Source organism: Epinephelus lanceolatus, chromosome 9 (assembly GCF_041903045.1).
Source record: "Epinephelus lanceolatus isolate andai-2023 chromosome 9, ASM4190304v1, whole genome shotgun sequence".
In the NCBI taxonomy this organism is placed as follows: Eukaryota; Metazoa; Chordata; class Actinopteri; order Perciformes; family Serranidae; genus Epinephelus; species Epinephelus lanceolatus.
The window spans coordinates 167,154-191,764 of record NC_135742.1 but is presented as its reverse complement, the minus strand read 5'-3'; the positions used below and the strand labels follow the sequence as shown (position 1 = coordinate 191,764).

At 43.2% G+C, this 24,611-nt stretch overlaps 1 protein-coding gene across 2 annotated transcripts in view; it reads right to left on the bottom strand.

The window, feature by feature from the left end:
• Window positions 1–10,324: 10,324 nt before the first annotated feature.
• Window positions 10,325–24,611, bottom strand: part of ntng2a (netrin g2a) — a 35,244-nt gene continuing 20,957 nt past the window's right edge. The window contains exons 4-14 of one of the 2 annotated variants that reach the window (XM_078171102.1): window positions 21,177–21,322; window positions 20,600–20,838; window positions 20,069–20,241; window positions 19,960–19,983; window positions 14,684–16,744; window positions 12,790–12,978; window positions 12,549–12,623; window positions 11,805–11,972; window positions 11,503–11,646; window positions 11,338–11,427; window positions 10,325–11,252 (exon numbers count right to left, since the gene is read on the bottom strand). In XM_078171102.1, the coding sequence (XP_078027228.1) occupies window positions 11,122–11,252; window positions 11,338–11,427; window positions 11,503–11,646; window positions 11,805–11,972; window positions 12,549–12,623; window positions 12,790–12,978; window positions 14,684–16,744; window positions 19,960–19,983; window positions 20,069–20,241; window positions 20,600–20,838; window positions 21,177–21,322 (3,440 nt within the window). In that variant the 3' untranslated portion in view covers window positions 10,325–11,121. The remainder of the gene's footprint in view (window positions 11,253–11,337; window positions 11,428–11,502; window positions 11,647–11,804; window positions 11,973–12,548; window positions 12,624–12,789; window positions 12,979–14,683; window positions 16,745–19,959; window positions 19,984–20,068; window positions 20,242–20,599; window positions 20,839–21,176; window positions 21,323–24,611) is intronic. The other variant, XM_078171103.1, reaches the window with a different exon arrangement.

Here is a 24,611-nt window from a genome sequence, read left to right as displayed (position 1 = left end):
TGACGTCACTTCAGTCGTACTGTGACATGTTCACTGTCATCACGTAAAGTCCGACATCCTCTGACACACAGACTCATTACCATGGAAACATCGGAGCGACGGTTGCAGTCACCGTGACTGTTGTCATGTTGTGTCTGTTGATCAGAGGATATAAGCCCAACGTGTACAGTGCTGTGTCACACTGTGTCATATACAGAGATGATCACAGAGCTGTGACTGGCTTTAGTTCATCACTTCTTATGTTGTTCTCTGCTCTGTATATCTAATACTACAAAGCGCCCCCTACAGGACAGCTGCAGTAACACTGTAATCTGATTACTCTCTACAGTCTGTGTCTTGTGTCTTACGTCTCTGTATCATGATGGTGAATATTGTGTCTGACCCACAGGATTTAAGTCCAGTTTTAATATTCTACAGTACCTTATTTACACACACGAGTTTTAATTTTTAGTCAGCTAATGGAAGAATAAAAAACATCATGTCTGTGCTGCAGTGAATTGTGGGTAATGAAATCAGTGGAGTCTGCAAAAAGGCCTCTGTTGGTCCCTGTGGACTGATGAACTGTAGATCTGGATCCTCAGAACTCTCAGACTTCCTGTGAACGCTCCTGCAAAGTGTGGTGATGTCTGAACATTTGGATTCAACCAGAATATGTGCATATGTATGTATATATGTGTATATGTATGTATGTATATATGTGTGTGTCTGTATGTATGTATGTATGTATGTTTGTATGTGTATATGTATATGTGTATATGTATGTATATGAATATATGTGTATGTGTATATGTATATGTATATGTATATATACAGTACAGGCCAAAAGTTTGGACACACCTTCTCATTCAATGCGTTTTCTTTATTTTCATGACTATTTACATTGTAGATTCTCACTGAAGGCATCAAAACTATGAATGAACACATGTGGAGTTATGTACTTAACAAAAAAAGGTGAAATAACTGAAAACATGTTTTATATTCTAGTTTCTTCAAAATAGCCACCCTTTGCTCTGATTACTGCTTTGCACACTCTTGGCATTCTCTCCATGAGCTTCAAGAGGTAGTCACCTGAAATGGTTTTCCAACAGTCTTGAAGGAGTTCCCAGAGGTGTTTAGCACTTGTTGGCCCCTTTGCCTTCACTCTGCAGTCCAGCTCACCCCAAACCATCTCGATTGGGTTCAGGTCTGGTGACTGTGGAGGCCAGGTCATCTGCCGCAGCACTCCATCACTCTCCTTCTTGGTCAAATAGCCCTTACACAGCCTGGAGGTGTGTTTGGGGTCATTGTCCTGTTGAAAAATAAATGATCGTCCAACTAAACGCAAACCGGATGGGATGGCATGTCGCTGCAGGATGCTGTGGTAGCCATGCTGGTTCAGTGTGCCTTCAATTTTGAATAAATCCCCAACAGTGTCACCAGCAAAACACCCCCACACCATCACACCTCCTCCTCCATGCTTCACAGTGGGAACCAGGCATGTGGAATCCATCCGTTCACCTTTTCTGCGTCTCACAAAGACACGGCGGTTGGAACCAAAGATCTCAAATTTGGACTCATCAGACCAAAGCACAGATTTCCACTGGTCTAATGTCCATTCCTTGTGTTTCTTGGCCCAAACAAATCTCTTCTGCTTGTTGCCTCTCCTTAGCAGTGGTTTCCTAGCAGCTATTTGACCATGAAGGCCTGATTGGCGCAGTCTCCTCTTAACAGTTGTTCTAGAGATGGGTCTGCTGCTAGAACTCTGTGTGGCATTCATCTGGTCTCTGATCTGAGCTGCTGTTAACTTGCGATTTCTGAGGCTGGTGACTCGGATGAACTTATCCTCAGAAGCAGAGGTGACTCTTGGTCTTCCTTTCCTGGGTCGGTCCTCGTGTGTGCCAGTTTGGTTGTAGCGCTTGATGGTTTTTGCGACTCCACTTGGGGACACATTTAAAGTTTTTGCAATTTTCCAGACTGACTGACCTTCATTTCTTAAAGTAATGATGGCCACTCGTTTTTCTTTAGTTAGCTGATTGGTTCTTGCCATAATATGAATTTTAACAGTTGTCCAATAGGGCTGTCGGCTGTGTATTAACCTGACTTCTGCACAACACAACTGATGGTCCCAACCCCATTGATAAAGCAAGAAATTCCACTAATTAACCCTGATAAGGCACACCTGTGAAGTGGAAACCATTTCAGGTGACTACCTCTTGAAGCTCATGGAGAGAATGCCAAGAGTGTGCAAAGCAGTAATCAGAGCAAAGGGTGGCTATTTTGAAGAAACTAGAATATAAAACATGTTTTCAGTTATTTCACCTTTTTTTGTTAAGTACATAACTCCACATGTGTTCATTCATAGTTTTGATGCCTTCAGTGAGAATCTACAATGTAAATAGTCATGAAAATAAAGAAAACGCATTGAATGAGAAGGTGTGTCCAAACTTTTGGCCTGTACTGTATATGTGTGTGTGTATGTATGTATGTATATGTATATGTGTATATGAATATATGTGTATGTGTATATGTATGTATATATGTGTATATACTGTATGTATGTATGTACATGAATATATGTTTTTGTGTATATGTATATATGTATGTATATATGTGTATGTGTATGTATTAGGGATGTAACGATGTGGAAAATTTGATATCTTGATTATAGTGACCAAATTATCACGGTAAACGATAATATTGCGATATTTTTTCAAACGCTGTAAAATGTCCAAAAAATAGATATATTGAAATAACTTCACTAAATCTTGTAACTTCCTTATCATACCAAAATGTTAACAGCCAAAATCTTACATTAAAATGAAACTTTCACATTAAAGGGGCAAGGGATTGGCACAGCAACAGAAAATTTTATTTTAAATGACAAAATATGTAAACATATTACAGGAACAAAGCTTATTTGTCTTTACAGTCAGCAAAATATGTAAACAATTTATATAGCACGAGAGGAAAAATATATATTAAACAAAACAATGCAAGAGTAGAACAAAAATATAGAATAGATATCACAAATGTGCAGGAGAAACCAAAAAACCCTAAGGGCAATGGTCATCATTACACAGAATAATTCACACATTAGAAGTGTGCATGTGAGTCAGAGGATTACCTGTATGAGAAAAGGAGTGCATGCTCTCGTGTGTGTGTGTGTTAGGTCAAGACTATGAGCAGTGAATTTAATTAACCTTATAAAACTGAGAGCCCCCATTAAGGCTCTCGGTCAAAGGTTAACACGGCAGCGTTTTATGTTGTTTGCTTGAGCTGATGTCGAGAAAGCATAACTGGCCGTCTATATCGATTCTAGCTCGCCATACAATAACCATAATCACAGTGATTCAATCATAGTTGATCTCAATTAGCGTTACGTTACGTCCGTTTATATTCTGTCAGCTCCACTCAGTGTTTTAAGCTCCGTTTCGTTTTGAGACACTTTGCAACATAGCTGCTAATATGGCTATTAGCTATTCAGCTAGTTTTAGCTCCTAAGTGTCTTAAACGAAAATGGAAAACCTAGTCGCCGTTTAGGAGGACAGATACGGCTCAAATGTCCCGTATAACTTACATCGAGAGTTACACATTATGACAATCTCAGTAAAACCGAAGTCCCTCACACAATAACTGACGTTTGCATAGCATAACTTGCATTGGCTGTAAAGCTGTGGATGATGGTCACGGAGGTGAGCCAGCAGATTTGTAGTGTTGCTACCCTTCGCAGCAACTTTCTTTCTGCATGTTCTGCACACAGGATAGTTGTCCTCCACCAGCTGTCCCTCGGCATTCTTCAGAAACCCAAAGTACGCCCAGACCTCAGACTCTGTGCGTTTAGCTGGGGGGTGAGATGTCCGAAGTGGCGCTATCACCACCTTCAGCCATGTTTTAATTCTTTGTGTTTACACGCGGTACGCATTCACGCAGCGCCTGCATCGCGAGACTTGAATGAGGCTGTTATTACATATCCTGATAATCCACCGCGATAATGCAATTAAACGGTAATTCTTACCGTGTAAATTCTTACCGTGTAAAAATTAACCGAAATTTACCGCAATATCGGTAATCGTTACATCCCTAATATACACATATATACATACATACATACATACATACATATATGCATACATATACATATATATACATACATACATACATACATGCATACATATACATATATATACACATATATACATACATATACATACATACATATTGTATCTGAATTCTCAGAGTTTTTATCCAGTTTAGTTCTTAAATCAGATAAAGTTATTATTGTTGTAGGCGATTTTAACATTCATGTCGACGTTGATAATGACTCCCTGGCTACTGCGTTTATCTCATTATTAGACTCCATTGGCTTCAGTCAGGGTGTACATGAACCCACTCATTGTTTTAACCATACCCTCGATCTAGCTCTGACATATGGAATTGAAATTGATAACCTAAAAGTCTTTCCACAGAATCCCTCGCTATCAGATCATTATCTGATTACTTCTGATTTCTTTTTACCCGATTACACGCCACTCAGCAACAGTTACTATGCTAGATGTTTATCAGATAGTGCTGTCGCAAAATTTAAGGAAAAGATTACTTCGTCGTTAAATTCAATACCAAGTCCCTCAGTAACAGAGGTTTCCCGTACCGACTTTGATCATTTTGTCGATAGCGCCGTAGGCTCGCTGCGAACAACACTTGACTCTGTAGCTCCTCTTAAAAAGAAGTTAAAAAAGCAAAGAAAGTTCGCTCCTTGGTATAACTCTCAAACCCGTAAGTTAAAACAAATATTGCGAAAATTTGAAAGGAATTGGCGATTGACCAAACTGGAAGAATCTCGTTTAATCTGGACAGACAGTCTCAAAACTTATAAGAGGGGCCTCCGCAATGCCAGAGCAAACTATTACTCAGCATTAATAGAAGAAAACAAGAACAACCCCAGGTTTCTTTTCAGCACTGTAGCCAGGCTGACTGAGAGTCAAAGCTCTATTGAGCCTTGTATTCCTTTAGCCCTTAGCAGTAATGATTTTATGAGCTTTTTTAATGACAAAATTCTAACTATTAGAGGCAAAATTCATGACCTCCTGTCCTCAAACGCAGCTGTAAGACCTAATATATATTTAGATTGCTTCTCCCCAATTTCTCTTCAAGAATTGACAGCAGTGATTTCTTCATCTAAATCATCAACGTGTCTCTTAGACCCCATCCCAACTAGGCTACTTAAGGAGGTCTTTCCTTTAGTTAACACTCATATATTAGATATGATCAATATATCCTTATTAACAGGCTATGTACCACAGTCTTTTAAGGTAGCTGTAATTAAACCTCTCCTAAAAAAGCCCACCCTGGATCCAGAGGTGTTAGCCAACTATAGACCAATATCTAATCTTCCCTTTATGTCAAAGATCCTTGAGAAAGTAGTCGCAGACCAGCTGTGTGATTTTCTCCATGATAATAATTTATTTGAGGAATTTCAGTCAGGATTTAGAGTGCATCATAGCACTGAGACAGCACTAGTTAAAATTACAAATGACCTTCTGATTGCTTCAGACAAAGGACTTGTCTCTGTTCTTGTTTTATTAGATCTTAGTGCGGCGTTTGACACAATTGACCATCAAATTCTGCTACAGAGACTGGATCACTTAATTGGCCTAAAAGGTTCTGCACTAAGCTGGTTTAAATCTTATTTATCTGATCGTTTTCAGTTTGTTCACGTTCATACTTTACGTACCAAAGTTTGTTTTGGAGTTCCGCAAGGTTCTGTACTCGGACCAATCCTATTTACTCTATATATGCTTCCTTTAGGTAACATCATTAGAAATCACTCTATAAATTTCCATTGTTATGCAGATGATACTCAGTTGTATTTATCGATGAAGCCAGAAGAAAGTAATCAATTAACTAAACTCCATAACTGCCTTAAAGACATAAAAACTTGGATGAGCAGCAATTTCCTGATGTTAAATTCAGACAAAACTGAAGTTATTGTTCTTAACTATGCCCCAAACAACTCAGAGACTCGTTATCTGATGACATAGTTTCTCTAGATGGCATTGCTCTGGCCTCTAGCACTACCGTAAGAAACCTCGGAGTAATATTTGATAAAGATTTGTCTTTTAATTCTCATTTAAAACAAACCTCACTGACTGCATTTTTTCATCTGCGTAATATTGCGAAAATTAGGCCTATCCTGACCCGAAAAGATGCAGAAAAATTGGTCCACGTTTTTGTTACCTCAAGGCTGGATTACTGTAACTCTCTATTATCAGGTAGCTCTAGTAAGTCCTTAAAAACTCTCCAGCTAATTCAGAATGCAGCAGCACGTGTACTAACAGGAACTAAGAAACGAGATCATATTTCTCCTGTTTTAGCTTCTCTGCACTGGCTCCCTGTAAAATCCAGAATTGAATTTAAAATCCTACTGTTAACTTATAAAGCTCTAAATGGTCAAGCTCCGTCATATCTTAGAGAGCTCATAGTGCCATATTATCCCACCAGAACACTGCGCTCTGAGAACGCAGGGTTACTCGTGGTCCCTAAAGTCTCCAAAAGCAGATCAGGAGCCAGAGCCTTCAGCTATCAGGCTCCTCTCCTGTGGAATCATCTTCCTGTTACGGTCCGGGAGGCAGACACCGTCTCCACATTTAAGACTAGACTTAAGACTTTCCTCTTTGATAAAGCTTATAGTTAGGGCTGGCTCAGGCTTGCCCTGTACCAGCCCCTAGTTAGGCTGACTTAGGCCTAGTCTGCCGGAGGACCCCCTATAATACACCGGGCACCTTCTCTCCTTCTCTCTCTCTCTCTCGTATTCTATTACTGCATCTTGCTAACTCGGCCATTCTGGATGTCACTAACTCGGCTTCTTCTCCGGAGCCTTTGTGCTCCACTGTCTCTCAGATTAACTCATATCACAGCGGTGCCTGGACAGCGTGACGTGTGTGGTTGTGCTGCTGCCGTGGTCCTGCCAGATGCCTCCTGCTGCTGCTGCTGCCATCATTAGTCATTAGTCATATTTCTACTGTTATTATACACATATGACTATCGTCACACATGTATACTGCCAGATATTAATACATACTTTCAACATATTGTACCACAGTAGCCAGAACTATAACTATAATATTATTACTTTCAATAATGTTGTTGTAACCTACTGTCATTACCTGCATCTCCCTCTCTGTCTCTCTCTCTGTCTCTCTCTCTGTCTCTCTCTCTCTGTCTCATTGTGTCATGTGGATTACTGTTAATTTATCATGTTGATCTGTTCTGTACGACATCTATTGCACGTCTGTCCGTCCTGGAAGAGGGATCCCTCCTCAGTTGCTCTTCCTGAGGTTTCTACCGTTTTTTTTTCCCCGTTAAAGGGTTTTTTGGGGAGTTTTTCCTGATCAGCTGTGAGGGTCATAAGGACAGAGGGATGTCGTATGCTGTAAAGCCCTGTGAGGCAAATTGTGATTTGTGATATTGGGCTTTATAAATAAAATTGATTGATTGATTGATTGATATACATACATATATGCATACATATACACATATATACATACATATACATACATACATATATATATATACATACATACATATATACATACATATACATATACACATATATACATATTAGGGATGTAATGATTACCGATATTACGGTAAATTTCGGTTAATTTTTACACGGTAAGAATTACCGTTTATGTTTAAATTAATTGCATTATCGCGGTGGATTATCAGGATATGTAATAACAGCCTCATTCAAGTCTCGCGATGCAGGCGCTGCGTGAATGCGTACCGCGTGTAAACACAAAGAATTAAAACATGGCTGAAGGTGGTGATAGCGCCACTTCGGACATCTCACCCCCCAGCTAAACGCACAGAGTCTGAGGTCTGGGCGTACTTTGGGTTTCTGAAGAATGCCGAGGGACAGCTGGTGGAGGACAACTATCCTGTGTGCAGAACATGCAGAAAGAAAGTTGCTGCGAAGGGTAGCAACACTACAAATCTGCTGGCTCACCTCCGTGACCATCATCCACAGCTTTACAGCCAATGCAAGTTATGCTATGCAAACGTCAGTTATTGTGTGAGGGACTTCGGTTTTACTGAGATTGTCATAATGTGTAACTCTCGACGTAAGTTATACGGGACATTTGAGCCGTATCTGTCCTCCTAAACGGCGACTAGGTTTTCCATTTTTGTTTAAGACACTTAGGAGCTAAAACTAGCTGAATAGCTAATAGCCATATTAGCAGCTATGTTGCAAAGTGTCTCAAAACGAAACGGAGCTGTAAACACTGAGTGGAGCCGACAGAATATAAACGGACGTAACGTAACGCTAATTGAGATCAACTATGATTGAATCACTGTGATTATGGTTATTGTATGGCGAGCTAGAATCGATATAGACGGCCAGTTATGCTTTCTCGACATCAGCTCAAGCAAACAACATAAAACGCTGCCGTGTTAACCTTTGACCGAGAGCCTTAATGGGGGCTCTCAGTTTTATAAGGTTAATTAAATTCACTGCTCATAGTCTTGACCTAACACACACACACACGAGAGCATGCACTCCTTTTCTCATACAGGTAATCCTCTGACTCACATGCACACTTCTAATGTGTGAATTATTCTGTGTAATGATGACCATTGCCCTTAGGGTTTTTTGGTTTCTCCTGCACATTTGTGATATCTATTCTATATTTTTGTTCTACTCTTGCATTGTTTTGTTTAATATATATTTTTCCTCTCGTGCTATATAAATTGTTTACATATTTTGCTGACTGTAAAGACAAATAAGCTTTGTTCCTGTAATATGTTTACATATTTTGTCATTTAAAATAAAATTTTCTGTTGCTGTGCCAATCCCTTGCCCCTTTAATGTGAAAGTTTCATTTTAATGTAAGATTTTGGCTGTTAACATTTTGGTATGATAAGAAAGTTACAAGATTTAGTGAAGTTATTTCAATATATCTATTTTTTGGACATTTTACAGCGCTTGAAAAAATATTGCGATATTATCGTTTACCATGATAATTTGGTATATGTTCTTGTTCATCTTACTTTGTTCCAGTCCCTTCTGTTTTTGTTCTTCTCTCCTTGTTCTGTTCTGTTCGCTTCTTGTTCCTCTCTCCTTGTTCTGATCCCTTCTGTTCTTGTTCATCTCACCTTGTTCTGATCCCTTCTGTTCTTGTTTCTCTCACCTTGTTCTGATCCCTTCTGTTCTTGTTTCTCTCACCTTGTTCTGATCCCTTCTGTTCTTCTTCATCTCACCTTGTTCTGATCCCTTCTGTTCTTGTTTCTCTCAGCTTGTTCTGATCCCTTCTGTTCTTGTTTCTCTCACCTTGTTCTGTTCTGTTCGCTTCTTGTTCCTCTCTCCTTGTTCTGATCCCTTCTGTTCTTGTTCATCTCACCTTGTTCTGATCCCTTCTGTTCTTGTTTCTCTCACCTTGTTCTGATCCCTTCTGTTCTTGTTTCTCTCACCTTGTTCTGTTCTGTTCGCTTCTTGCTCCTCTCACCTTGTTCTGATCCCTTCTGTTCTTGTTTCTCTCACCTTGTTCTGTTCTGTTCGCTTCTTGTTCCTCTCTCCTTGTTCTGATCCCTTCTGTTCTTGTTCCTCTCACCTTGTTTTGATCCCTTCTGTTCTTCTTCATCTCACCTTGTTCTGTTCTGTTCTGTTCGCTTCTTGTTCCTCTCTCCTTGTTCTGTTCTGTTCTGTTCGCTTCTTGTTCATCTCACCTTGTTCTGTTCTGTTCGCTTCTTGTTCCTCTCTCCTTGTTCTGATCCCTTCTGTTCTTGTTCCTCTCACCTTGTTTTGATCCCTTCTGTTCTTCTTCATCTCACCTTGTTCTGTTCTGTTCTGTTCGCTTCTTGTTCCTCTCTCCTTGTTCTGTTCTGTTCTGTTCGCTTCTTGTTCATCTCACCTTGTTCTGTTCTGTTCGCTTCTTGTTCCTCTCTCCTTGTTCTGATCCCTTCTGTTCTTGTTCGTCTCACCTTGTTCTGATCCCTTCTGTTCTTGTTCCTCTCTCCTTGTTCTGTTCTGTTCTGTTCGCTTCTTGTTCCTCTCACCTTGTTCTGTTCTGTTCTGTTCGCTTCTTGTTCCTCTCACCTTGTTCTGTTCTGTTCAATGAGAAGGAGGAGGAGGAGGTGGAGAAGGAGAAGGTGGAGGTGGAGAAGGAGGAGAAGGTAGAGAGGGAGGAGGATGATGATGATGATGAGGAGGAGAATAAGAAGGAAAAGAAGGAGAAGGAGATGGAGGAGGGGGTGTCTCTGCTCTCTACTCCTGGTTTGGTGTAGTTTAGTCCATCAATCTAAAAGTTGCAGTCGACGTCACTGACTGAAAATATTAATGAATAGTGAGTTTGTTTGTTTGTTTATTGGAACGTTGTTTAATTACAACATTGAAAACATATAAAACAATAATCAATAACCTGAGTCAGTAAATATTGATTGATTATTCTACTGGTCACAAACTGATGACATCACACTGTTAGTCTGATGATGATGATGTCAGGAACTCTTCCCCCTGTTTTCACTGCTGCTGAGTCACAGAGTGTTTCCAGTCATCAATCAATACAATCAAGAAGATCAAATGTCTGGCTGTGTTTCTTCAGTTCATCAGCAGGTGGAGCTGTTTCACCTCAACAGAGTCTTCATCAGTGTGTGTGTGTGTGTGTGTGTGTGTGTCACAACAAACACAAACTGTAAAAACACAATGTCCAAAACTACAACACAGTCGGTCCGTCTCCACGGCAACTGTCTGTCAGCCACTGAGGACCAATCATAGCACAGCGCTGAGGTGCGGCAGTCAGTACATCCAGTCAGAGAGGAGATTATTGTTTGTCCGTCCCTCAGCTGTGTCTGACAGGAAGTGTTTGTGGCAGCACAGTGACAAATCAGAGACTGTCATTATCTACACCTGACGAAGAGGAGGTGGCTTTGTGACATCATCGGTGTCATTAAACATCTAAACAGGAAGTCCTGAGAAATGTGTCCACATCATCAATATGTCTTCTCTTGATGTCACTTCCTCCTGCAGACCATCACACTTCCTGTCTGCAGAGAAAAAAAGTGTGATATCACTTCCTATTCCAACAGCTTCAGTAGAAGTCTTTTTCTTTAACATCCCTCCCTCTGTGATGTCACCAGTGGGTGGGGTCAGCAGACGGTGGAGGAGATGAGACCAAGCGTGAGCAGGAATAGGTGTGAGGTCACAGAGGCGGCGGAGCCCTCAGCGTTCTCAAGGCAGCCGCCCTTCTTCAGACAGACCCTCCTCTCACAAAACGTACCTGCACACATCATCACACACCTGAGCCGTGACATCATCCCACACCTGAGCTGTGACATCATCACACACCTGAGCTGAGTGTTTACCTGTGAAGGCGTCGGGGCAAACGCAGCGCTGGAAGTCGACGCAGGTTCCTCCATTCTGACAGATCAGACGCTCGTCATCACAGACATTCTCTGAGACAGGATTGATCGATTATTGATTATTGGCTCTATTGACAACAGGAAAAGGAGGTGTCTCCATGAGTTTACCTGTACAGCTGACTCCGCCCCCTCTCCAGGTGTATCCAGGCAGACAGGAGTCACAGCGCCTCCCTGAGGCTCCGACTTTACACTGACAGAGACCAGAATCACTGCAGTGAGGAGACGCACTGCCCTCAGTGTCACAGCTGCACTCTGAGGAAGGACAGTGACATCATCAGTTCACTACATGCTCTCAGAGTCAAGGAGTCAAGGAGAGGGGAGTTGCTTCTCGTGACACTTAAGAGGAAACAACCTCTCCTTCCTCTTAAGAGCTGTGTGTGTGTGTGTGTGTGTGTGTGTGTGTTACTGACCCACACAGATGTTCTCATGGTCGAGTGGCAGCGAGGAGTTCCTGTAGTAACCGAGGCGACAAAACTGACAGTTCTGTCCTCGCGTGTTGTGTTTGCAGCTCACACATGTGACCACATTGATGAAGTCGATGTAGCTGCAGCGGTTGGAGTGACCGTTACACTCGCAGTCTGACACACACACACACACACACACACACACAGATGTCAGTCGTACAGTATGAAAAGACATCTGTATTTACAGAGATGTTCTTTCTAACAGAACCTCAGGAGGACTGTAACGTTCTCATGTTTCCTCTGATCGTCAGACAGAGAACATGTCATTATCTTCAGACTGAAGTCAGGTCAAAATTACTTTGTTTATTCCTCAGTGGCCATATTGTTTTTGTTTCATTCACAGATTCTTTCCATCTGTCTGCTGTGACATTATCATGACAAGTCAGTGACATCACTGTGTAACAACAACCCCACCCAGATAAGAAGCCCCGCCCACATCACATGGAGGAAATGACAGACAGATGAGAGACATGAACTTTGATGAAGATAGAAGCAGAGGAGGAGACATGCCTGTGTCGTCATACAACCACGGAGTCTGTTTACAGGGAAGGAGTCAGTATACATGAGACGGGTCTCATAAGGGGGAGGAGTCTGTTGATAGGGGAGGGGTTGGAGCAAAGGGGGGCGGATCTATATTAAAGGGGCGGACCGGTGCAGGTGGAGGTGTCAGGATGTCGGAGGTTGTCTTACCCTGAAAGGAGATGTAGGCGATTTTGGAGAGCTGACTGAACTTTGGTCCTCCTGGGATCAGAATCTTCGTGGTCGCTTAGGACACAAAATAGACTGTGTGTAACCATGGCAACAGGTAGGGACAGCACCGCTACCGTATCACTCACATATCAGGAGTACTACTACTAACTAATATTAACTACTAACTGCTGCTGTTACTGCATCTGTCCACTGGGTGGCAGCTCTACGACTGATCATGTACCTTTTTTCTCGTAGCCTTTTTCATCTTTGTCCTTCTTTCCTTCTTTCCTTTTCTCTTTAGTTTTCTCTTTTGTTTCCTTTTTAGTTTCCTCTTTCCTTTCCTCTCTTGCTTCCTTTTTAGTTTTCTCTTGAGTTTCCTCTTTTGCTTCCTTTCTTGTGTCCTCTCTTGTTTCCTCTGTGGCCTCAGTGTCTGTTCGGGTTCAACACAAAGAGAAAAGTTTAAAATGTGCTGACGATCTGAATAACAGAGTTTATTACAGAACAGTGTGATCATCATGTCTGCACTACATCTGGAATTCATCTGGACTTCATCTGGACTACAGCTGGACTACAGCTGGACTTCACCTGGACTACAGCTGGACTACGTCTAGACTACAGCTGGACAAGAGCTGGGCTTCATCTGGACTACAGCTGGACTACATCTGGAATTCATCTGGACTACAGCTGGACTACGTCTGGACAACATCTGGACTACAGCTGGACAAGAGCTGGGCTTCATCTGGACTACATCTGGACTATGTCTGGACTACAGCTGGACAAGAGCTGGACTTCATCTGGACTACATCTGGACTACAGCTGGACTACATCTGGAATTCATCTGGACTACAGCTGGACTACAGCTGGACTTCATCTGGACTACAGCTGGACTATGTCTGGACTACAGCTGGACAAGAGCTGGGCTTCATCTGGACTACAGCTGGAATTCATCTGGACTACAGCTGGACTTCATCTGGACTACAGCTGGACTACAGCTGGACAAGAGCTGGGCTTCATCTGGACTACAGCTGGAATTCATCCAGACTACAGCTGGACTACAGCTGGACTTCATCTGGACTTCATCTGGACTACGTCTGGACTACAGCTGGACTTCATATGGACTTCATCTGGACTTTATCTGGACTACATCCGGACTACGTCTGGACTACAGCTGGAATTCATCTGGACTTCAACTGGACTACGTCTGGACTACAGCTGGACAAGAGCTGGGCTTCATCTGGACTACGTCTGGACTACAGCTAGACTACAGCTGGACTTCATCTGGGCTTCATCTGGACTACATCTGGACTACAGCTAGACTTCATCTGGACTACGTCTGGATTTCATCTGGACTACATCCGGACTATGTCTGGACTACATCTCAACTTAATCTGGACTACAGCTGGATTTCATCAGGACTACAGCCGGATTTCATCTGGACTATGTCTGGACTACATCTCGACTTCATCTGGACTACAGCTGGATTTGATCAGGACTTCATCTGGACGAGAGCTGGTCTTCATCTGAACTACGTCTGGACTACAGCTGGACTACATCTCGACTTCATCTGGACTACAGCTGGGTTTCATCAGGACTGCAGCTGGACTACATCTGGACTACATCTGGACTATGTCTAGACTACAGCTGGACTACAGCTGGACTTGATCTGGACTTGATCTGGACTACAGCTGGACTACATCTGGATTAAATCTGGACTACATCTGGACTATGTCTGGACTACAGCTGGACTACAGCTGGACAAGAGCTGGGCTTCATCTGGACTACAGCTGGAATTCATCCAGACTACAGCTGGACTACATCTGGATTAAATCTGGACTACATCTGGACTATGTCTGGACTACAGCTGGACTACAGCTGGATTTCATCTGGACTAAATCTGGACTACGTGTGGACTACAGCTGGACTTGATCTGGACTACAGCTGGATTACATCTTGACTTGATCTGGACTACAGCTAGATTTCATTTTCTCATTTTTTGAATTGTTCTAAGATCAAGACTGAAGCTCAAACTCAGCCCAGATGTAAAAGTAAATTAGAAACAATCTCTAAATGATTAAATGATAATTTCAGGTATGTTGTTCACTGTGCTCTAATCTGACCAATCAGAGCCTTGGTACCTTTCTCCTCTCTTTGCCCTTCTGTTGTCTCTGGTTTAGACTCTTTGTTTTCCTCTGACCCTCCTTCTGGTCCACCAGCAGCTGAATCCTCCCCAGAAGACTTCACTTCCATCTGACCTGCAGAAGAATCTACTCCTGGTTTGTCTACTGCCTGAGGAGACTCTGGTCTAGACTCTGGACCAGGACCAAGGAAATCTGGTCCGGTTGATTCTGTTCCACCTTTTCCTGTTTCCTCTGTATCTGACCCTGCTGAGATAGAATCCAGTCCAGAATCTATTTTATTTGATCCAGGAACATCCTCCAATCCACGGGAATCATCTGGAGTTTTCCCAGGATCACCAACAGGCACTGGTCCAGAATCTGGTTCAGAACCTGGTCCAGAGTCAGCTGAATCTGGATCATCTGGAAAAGGGAAGGTGAAGTCGACAGGGGCCAAATCACCACTAGGGTCAGATCGATCTGAGGTGGTGACGATTTTGTCTGGAGCAGCATCACTTCCTCCTTCAGAAGAAGGCAACAAGGACTCTTCAGGAGCATCAGGAGAAGATACCTCTGGAGCGGGCACTTCAGGAGGAGGTACATCAAGAGGCAAAACCTTTGGGGAAGGTACTTCAGGAAGAGGTGCATCAGGAGGCAATGCCTCTGGAGCAGGTACTACAGGAGGCAAAACCTCTGGGGAAGGTACTTCAGGTGGTGATACATCAGGAGGGGGTACTTCTCGAGGAGGTACATCAGGCGGAGATACGTCTGGAGGAGGTACATCAGGGGAAGGTACATCAGGAGATACATCAGGAGGAGGTTCCTCTGGAGGAGGTACATCAGGTAGAGGTACTTCAGGAGGAGGTACATCAGGAGAAGATATGTCAAGAGGAGGTACATCAAGAGAAGGTACATCAGGAGGAGGCGTATCTATCAGAATGTCTGGAGTCCTAGAGGAGGGTGCCTCTGAAGGAAGTACATCAGGAGCTTCATCAGGTGGCGGTACACCAGGAGGTGGCACTGGAGGTGCATCAGGAAGAGCTACATCTGGAAAGGTTCCATCGGGAGGTGGTACATTGATTGAAGTGTCTGGAGGAACATTAGGAGAAGTTGTGTCAGTTCCTGCTGCGGATGGAGCATCTCCAGCCTGACTGGGTGGAGTTTCCCCAGGTGAAGCCCCATCACTGGCTGGGGTTATTTCTTGGATGGTTTTTGTTGGTGCGCCGGTTGACTTTGTAGTCCCATCAGCGGGTAGAGTAGTACTGGTGAGCAGGCTGGTAGTACCAGTCCCAGAGAGGGTGAAGTCTGTGATGTTTGGTGAAGAGGTGGAGTCAAAGGGCAAAGTCACTGTGTCGGAAATAGACACCTCAGAGTCAGTACTGCGACCGGGGTCAGTGGGGCTGTTGGTGGTGGAGTAACTGGTGGGACTGGTGGTGCTAACAGTGGTACTGGGAGTGGTGGTGTTGGGTACTGTGGGAGCTGGTTCGTCTCCAGAATCCAGAGCTGGACTGCTGGATGGAGCTCCATCCACTGCAGGTTCTGTTGAACTGCTAAAGTCTGGGAAAGTATCAGAACCTGCAGTACTGACAGAACTATTGATGGTACTTAAAACTGTAGTACCAGCGTCAACCACTGTGGTAGAGTCTATGCCTGGAAAGTCACCAGGATCACTTGTAGTGAGGGGGTAAGTTGTAGAACTAGTATCCGTCATGATGGTGCTGACACTGGGAGTAGTAGTACTCCATGTGTCAGTAGTAGTAGTAGAAGTACTGGGTGTATCTGTGACAGTCGGAGGGCTTGATGCGTCCGGAGTCAACTCGTACATAAATACAGTCGTAGAACTGGATGTAGGCGGAGTGAGGTCAGTAGTGGAAGTAGTAACAGTACTGCCAGTAGAGGGGGTGTAATCAGTTACAGTATCAGCAGCAGTCAAACTGTCAGTAGGGTTAGTGCCATCAGTGGTACTAGTGTTGGTTATAGTTGTGTCAATAGTTATAGTTCTATCAGTGGTCGTAGTGTCAGTCACTCCATCTGATGAGGCAGAGGGTCTATCAGATGCTGCTGAGTTAGAGTCACCAGCCGCTGTCAGAGAAGAAGAGTTAGGTTTCTTAGTGAATCTGTTCTCAGATCAGATACTGACTGAACCCTCTGCAGAACATCAACCATTTCACTGAAACAAGAACCAGAAGAACCGAAGAACCCAACAGAACCTTGGGTCAGCAGCAGACTCTAGGTTAAACTACATGTGATGATGATAAAGTGTTTGCCGGATTGTTTACAGATTGTTTAATGTTGGCTCACACTAAATACCAGCCTGATTACAGCCCGACGCAGCGACGTACGGTGTCAGCTCGGATTGTGAACGACAACGAGTGTTGTACGTGATAATACATGGTTTCATCTGGTGTAGTGTGTCATAGTAGACAACAACCGACGCCACGTCTGGGACGCATCACACAGAGCTATCTGTTGCCGTGGAAACTGTAGGACAACAACAGCCCAGCCTTTTAGATATTTCCTGTAGGGACGTCAGCACACAGAGTAAAGAGGAAACAGCAGAGGCACTTTATCAACCCGCTGAGTACTGCCATTAGCATCAAGCTAGCAAAGAATGTTCTTTCTTCAAAATGGAGGATATAAAGGAATCAAACTCACGGATAGTGTCTGGGCCTTTACTCAGCACAGCTGCAGAGGCTACCAGCTGCATCTCAAACACACCACACCATTTATCATTCTCACACTCAACACTTCCTGTTTCTGTTTAAAATTAAAAGTCCCTCATCATTTCTTGGATGGTTGTTGTTGGTGCTTCGGTTGACATTGTAGTCCCATCAGCGGGTAGGGTAGTACTGGTGAGCAGGCTGGTAGTACCAGTCCCAGAGAGGGTGAAGTCTGTGATGTTTGGTGAGGAGGTGGAGTCAAAGGGCAAAGTCACTGGGTTGGAAATAGACACCTCAGAGTCAGTACTGCGACCGGGGTCAGGGGGGCTGTTGGTGGTGGAGTAACTGGTGGGACTGGTGGTGCTAACAGTGGTACTGGGAGTGGTGGTGTCGGATACTGTGGGAGTTGGTTTGTCTCCAGAATCCAGAGCTGGACTGCTGGGTGGAGCTCCATCCATTGCAGGTTCTGTTGAACTGCTAAAGTCTGGGAAAGTATCAGAACCTGCAGTACTGACAGAACTATTGATGGTATTTAAAACTGTAGTGCCAGCGTCAACCACTGTGGTAGAGTCTATGCCTGGAAAGTCACCAGGATCACTTGTAGTGAGGGGGTAAGTTGTAGAACTAGTATCCCTCATGATGGTACTGACACTGGGAGTAGTAGTACTCCATGTGTCAGTAGTAGTAGTAGAAGTACTGGGTGTATCTGTGACAGTCGGAGGGCTTGATGCGTCCGGAGTCAACTCGTACATAAAGACAGTCGTAGAACTGGATGTAGGCGGAGTGAGGTCAGTAGTGGAATCACGGCACTGCACGCTTCACTGATTCTTCACCCGCTCAGTTTAACCTCAGACGACCCACAGCCTCCATCCACTGGGACACTGGTGGAGGTTCTGGTGGAGGTTCTAGTGGAGGTCCTGGTGGTGTGTCAGTTTTATGAGTCTAAAATCACGTAGGAAAGAAGCAAGCACTCTCAAAATAAATCCCTTCGAAAGGTGCACGGCCAGAAACAGTAAAAAAGGGAAAAATGCCAGCACTCACAAATGTACTTTTGGTACATTTGTGAGTGCTGGCATTTTTCCCTAGTTTTATGAGTCTACTCTGTCGTTACAGAAACATCATGATGATACCAGATGAAAAGTTCTGATGTCATCTGTCGAGGAGTCTGCTGCTGCCGTCACCTCACCAGGTCAGAGCTGCCCAAACCCAATAAGCCAATCACGTGTCAGACAACAGTCTAACCTTATGGTTCTGTTCTGCAGAGAGTTCTACTGGGTTCTAATGTTCCTGTAACCAAATCCACAAACTACTGTTGTTGGTCAGCGTTCTCACTGTTTTCACAGAAACTCGGTTGAACTGTCACCAAATATCAAAGTTCTTCTGAGACACTTTGAGACCAGAGTTGTGTGAATTCAATCAGCAGTCAGTTTGTTCTATGACGACTGAGATCACTGTTGCATCATGTGGACATGTGTGTGCGCTGTATGTTAGAGAAGCAATCTGTTGTGAGAATGGTGGAACGTGCTTGTCACTGACTTACAGGTTAACACAGACTAACACAGATTAAACACACACACCATCTGTCAGCATGTGTTAACTCCTCAGATTAACGCTTAGACTCCCAGCATGCACTCTGATGTTTTACTGACCCACTCATCCGACCAATCAGAGCACACGATGATGTCATATGACCAATCAGTCCTGATGTTCATTTTATTGTTGCTGCGAAAGTTTATTATGTGCTCACCTAGTGTTAAATGTTTTTTATTCAGATCCTACTGTACTCCTATGTACACAGCACATCTGTGGTGGCAATATAAGAACAGCAGCCTGTGGAGACTCACTGTAGCCTACAATGATGCCATGAGACTCCTCCTTTGTGTCCCAAGATGGCACAGTGCAAGTCAGCTTTTTGTGAACTCTGGTGTTCCCACCTGTGGAGCCTGGAAACACTGAAATAAAGTTATATGCACATATATATATAATATATATATATATGTATATATATATATATATATATATATATATATATATATATATGTATATATATATATATTCTATTTTAACTTTAACACCTGACCCAGATTTAAACCTCATGAACAGCCATATAATAATATTTATATTTTATACAAAACATTCATATTAAAGTTATTCTCTTGTTGTTCTGAGTTCTTATCTTTATGGATTTATGATCACGTTCTGTGTTAAAACTTTGTCCTGTTTGGTTTTTAACCCTCTGATCGGAGTCAAAAACAAAAACTCTAATCTGATCCTCATCAGAATAATCCTGATGAACTAACTGACTGACTGACTAATGAATTAAAATTAATGAATTAAATAATTAATGAAATAAATAACAAACAAACAAACTAACTAACTAAATAACGAGCTCCTCCTGACGTTGTGTTTTGAACATTTAAACCATGCTGAGTTCAGTGTTTGTGTCTTTTCTGAAAAGTATTTATTTATTTTGTATTTCCTGTCATAGTGACAAACATCACGTCAGCAGGCAACAGGTGGATGTTGACAGAATAATATCTGAGGTGACATCGTAAAACATCCCATGTTGCAACACTGACCACATTATGGAGACACTGGTGAGATGAAATGAGATGACAGGTGTACAGTGATACTCACTGGTTGATGTTTCTGTTGCTTCACCTGAAAAAGACATGACAGGTTACTGAGTGATTCTCAAGCTCTGCCCACTGTTGTCTGAGTGGCTGTGGTGTGTTCAGGTACATACAGGTGTTGGCAGTGCCTTTGGGCAGTGGCAGGTACGACGCCGGTCTCCAGGTGCGTGACCTGAAGCCCTGACGGCAGCGCTCACAGTCCTGTCCACTTGTGTTGTGGTCGCAGTCACACTGCAGTGTTGCGTCACGTAACACACACTGAGACGCGTGGAGGTTACACCTACATCTGCAGGACACACAGGACACACAGGTGGGTGAAGCTGGGTGATGGGTGTAGCTGGCTGGTGGTGGATGTAGTTACCTAGCAGGTACATTGATGTTGGAGATGGATATTTTAGCATGTTGTTGGGTGTAGCTTGTATTTGGGTGTAGCTGGCTGTTGGGTGTAGGTGGTTTGTTAGGTGTAGCTGGTTGTTGATGGCTGTAGCTGGTATTTGGGTGTAGCTGAAAGTTGGTTGTAGTTACCAGGCAGGTACACTGATGTTAGACATGGCAAAGAAGTACTTCAGCAGGTTGTTGTGTGTAGCTGATTGTTGTTGGGTGTAGCTAGTTGTTGGGTGTAGCTGATTGGTTGGTGTAGTTACCTGGCAGGTATGTCGATGTTGGAGATGGCGTAGAAGTACTTCAGTAAGTTGTCTCTCTGGACATAAGTCCCGCCCAGCGCTGGGCGGAGCAGTCGCAGGCGGAGGTTGGTGAAGGTGAAGAAGTCTCTCAGACCCTTCATGGTCTCCATCCGGGTGTAGAGGGCGTCCATGTTGATCAGCTTCGGACCAGCGAACACCCCGAACCGAGCGCGTACTTCGAACATCACAACCTTCTCCTCCTATTGGTCGAACACTCACAAGTAACATGCTGCTCTCCTATTGGTCGAACACTCAAAGGTAACATGCTGCTCTTCTAGTAGTCGAACATTCACTGGTAACATGCTGCTCTCCTATTGGTCGAACACTCAAAGGTAACATGCTGCTCTCCTATTGGTCGAACACTCACAGGTAACATGCTGCACTCCTATTGGTCGAACACTCACAAGTAAAATGCTGCTCTCCTGTTGATCACGTTTATTTCCCACTTTCTAATCATTGGTCAGTTTCTATAACAGGAAGTAGATTTACACCTGTGTACACTCCTCCTGATTTAACCAGTATCAATCCAGGTACCCACCTTGGCGCCGACCCAGCCGGAGTACTGCTCCGTACAGATGACCCGGGTCAGGTTACTCGGTGCCAAGTCAGAGACTCGTTTAGGAGACATGCCGAAGGTCTCGAGACAGTCGTCGGCGTAGTACTGATACGGCTGCCACGTCACACCTGGAACACATAGAGCAGCTGCTGTCAGGACATCTGTTACTAGGCAACACTGTCACCTGTCGTTACTACAGCGACATGGTGGCGGTTCAAGCCTCTGAACTAACAGGTCACATGTCACTGCTTCATGACAACGTTGGTACAGTCTGACGTTCTGTGCTCTTTGACTGACTTCGATAAACAGCACAAAAACATCTCTAAGTTTGATGCTAAGTTTCGTTAGCATGACTACAAACAACAGGATGTGGCGTCCCTCACGGTTCCTCACTGGGCCCTCCACCCCTCTGCTGTTTCTCTGTAAAAACCTTCAGACTACACAAATACCCTAAAACTTCTAATAGTAGCCCTGGGCTATTATTAGCTTAAATCACTGAACTTAACAGACCTGTATTAGAGACAGGCCTTTAATTGATACAGGCCTGTATTCAATCAATCAATCAATCAATTTTATTTATAAAGCCCAACATCACAAATCACAGTTTGCCTCACAGGGCTTTACAGCATACGACATCCCTCTGTCCTTAGGACCCTCACAGCTGATCAGGAAAAACTCCCCAAAAAACCCTTTAACGTGGAAAAAACAGTAGAAACCTCAGGAAGAGCAACTGAGGAGGGATCCCTCTTCCAGGACGGACAGACGTGCAATAGATGTCATACAGAACAGATCAACATGATAAATTAACAGTAATCCATATGACACAATGAGACAGAGAGAGAGACAGAGAGGGAGATGCAGGTAATGACAGTAGGTTACAACAACATTATTGAAAGTAATAATATTATAGTTATAGTTCTGGCTACTGTGGTACAATATGTTGAAAGTATGTATTAATATCTGGCAGTATACATGTGTGACGATAGTCATATGTGTATAATAACAGTAGAAGTATGACTAATGACTAATGATAGCAGCAGCAGCAGGAGGCATCTGGCAGGACCACGGCAGCAGCACAACCACACACGTCACAGATCAGCATAATAAATTAACAGTAATCCGTATGACACAATGAGACAGAGAGAGAGAGACAGAGACAGAGAGAGAGACAGAGAGAGATGCAGGACAGATGGTAATGACAGTAGCTTACAACAACATTAATGAAAGTAATAATATTATAATTAATAATAATAATGTATTAATATCTGACAGTATACATGTGTGACAATAATCATATGCGTATAATAGTAGAAGTATGACTAATGACTAATGATGGCAGCAGCAGCAGGAGGCATCTGGCAGGACCACGGCAGCAGCACAACCACACACGTCACACTGTCCAGGCACCGCTGCGATATGAGTTAATCTGAGAGACAGTGGAGCACAAAGGCTCTGGAGAAGAAGCCGAGTTAGTGACATCCAGAATGGCCGAGTTAGCAAGATGCAGTAATAGAATACAAGAGAGAGAGAGAGCGAGAGAGAGAGAGAGAGAGAAGGAGAGAAGGTGCCCGGTGTATTATAGGGGGGGGGTCCCCCGGCAGACTAGGCCTAAGTCAGCCTAACTAAGGGCTGGTACAGGGCAAGCCTGAGCCAGCCCTAACTATAAGCTTTATCAAAGAGGAAAGTCTTAAGTCTAGTCTTAAATGTGGAGACGGTGTCTGCCTGCCGGACCGTAACAGGAAGATGATTCCACAGGAGAGGAGCCTGATAGCTGAAGGCTCTGGCTCCTGATCTGCTTTTGGAGACTTTAGGGACCACGAGTAACCCTGCGTTCTCAGAGCGCAGTGTTCTGGTGGGATAATATGGCACTATGAGCTCTCTAAGATATGATGGAGCTTGACCATTTAGAGCTTTATAAGTTAACAGTAGGATTTTAAATTCAATTCTGGATTTTACAGGGAGCCAGTGCAGAGAAGCTAAAACAGGAGACATATGATCTCGTTTCTTAGTTCCTGTTAGTACATGTGCTGCTGCATTCTGAATTAGCTGGAGAGTTTTTAAGGACTTACTAGAGCTACCTGATAATAGAGAGTTACAGTAATCCAGCCTAGAGGTAACAAAAGCATGGACCAATTTTTCTGCATCTTTTCGGGTCAGGATAGGCTTAATTTTCGCAATATTACGCAGATGAAAAAATGCAGTCCGTGAGGTTTGTTTTAAATGAGAATTAAAAGACAAATCTTGATCAAATGTTACTCCGAGGTTTCTTACGGTAGTGTTAGAGGCCAGAGCAATGCCATCCAGAGAAACTGTCATCAGATAAAGAGTCTCTGAGTTGTTTGGGGCCAAGAACAATAACTTCAGTTCTGTCTGAATTTAACATCAGGAAATTGGTGCTCATCCAGGTTTTTATGTCTTTAAGGCAGTTATGGAGTTTAGTTAATTGATTACTTTCTTCTGGCTTCATCGATAAATACAACTGAGTATCATCCGCATAACAATGGAAATTTATAGAATGATTTCTAATGATGTTACCTAAAGGAAGCATATATAGAGTAAATAGGATTGGTCCGAGCACAGAACCTTGCGGAACTCCAAAACAAACTTTGGTACGTAAGGATGATTCATTATGAATGTGAACAAACTGAAAACGATCAGATAAATAAGATTTAAACCAGCTTAGTGCAGAACCTTTTAGGCCAATTAAGTGATCCAGTCTCTGTAGCAGAATGTGATGGTCAATTGTGACAAACGCCGCACTAAGATCTAATAAAACAAGTAGAGAGACAAGTCCTTTGTCTGAAGCAATCAGAAGGTCATTTGTAATTTTAACTAGTGCTGTCTCAGTGCTTTTTCTGAAATGCGGTGTTACTTTTACGCCAGATGTAATGGGACACAGACCTTCCAAAAAGTTCAACTTTTGTCTCGTCAGTCCACAGAATATTTTCCCAAAAGTCTTGGGGATCATCAAGATGTTTTCTGGCAAAAATAAGACGAACCTTAACGTTCATTTTGCTTAGCAGTGGTTTTCGTCTTGGAACTCTGCCATGCAGGCCATTTTTGCCCAGTCTCTTTCTTATGGTGGAGTCATGAACTCATAAACACTGACCTTAACTGAGGCAAGTGATGCCTGCAGTTCTTTAGATGTTGTTGTGGGGTCTTTTGTCACCTCTTGGATGAGTCGTCGCTGCACTCTTGGGGTAATTTTGGTCGGCCAGCCACTCCTGGGAAAGTTCACCACTGTTCCGTGTTTTCGCCATTTGTGGATAATGGCTCTCACTGTGGTTCACTGGAGTCCCAAAGCTTTAGAAATGGCTTTATAACCTTTTCCAGACTAATATATTTCAATTACTTTTTTTCTCATTTGTTCCTGAATTTCTTTGGATTTCGGCATGATGTCTGTAGCTTTTGAGGATC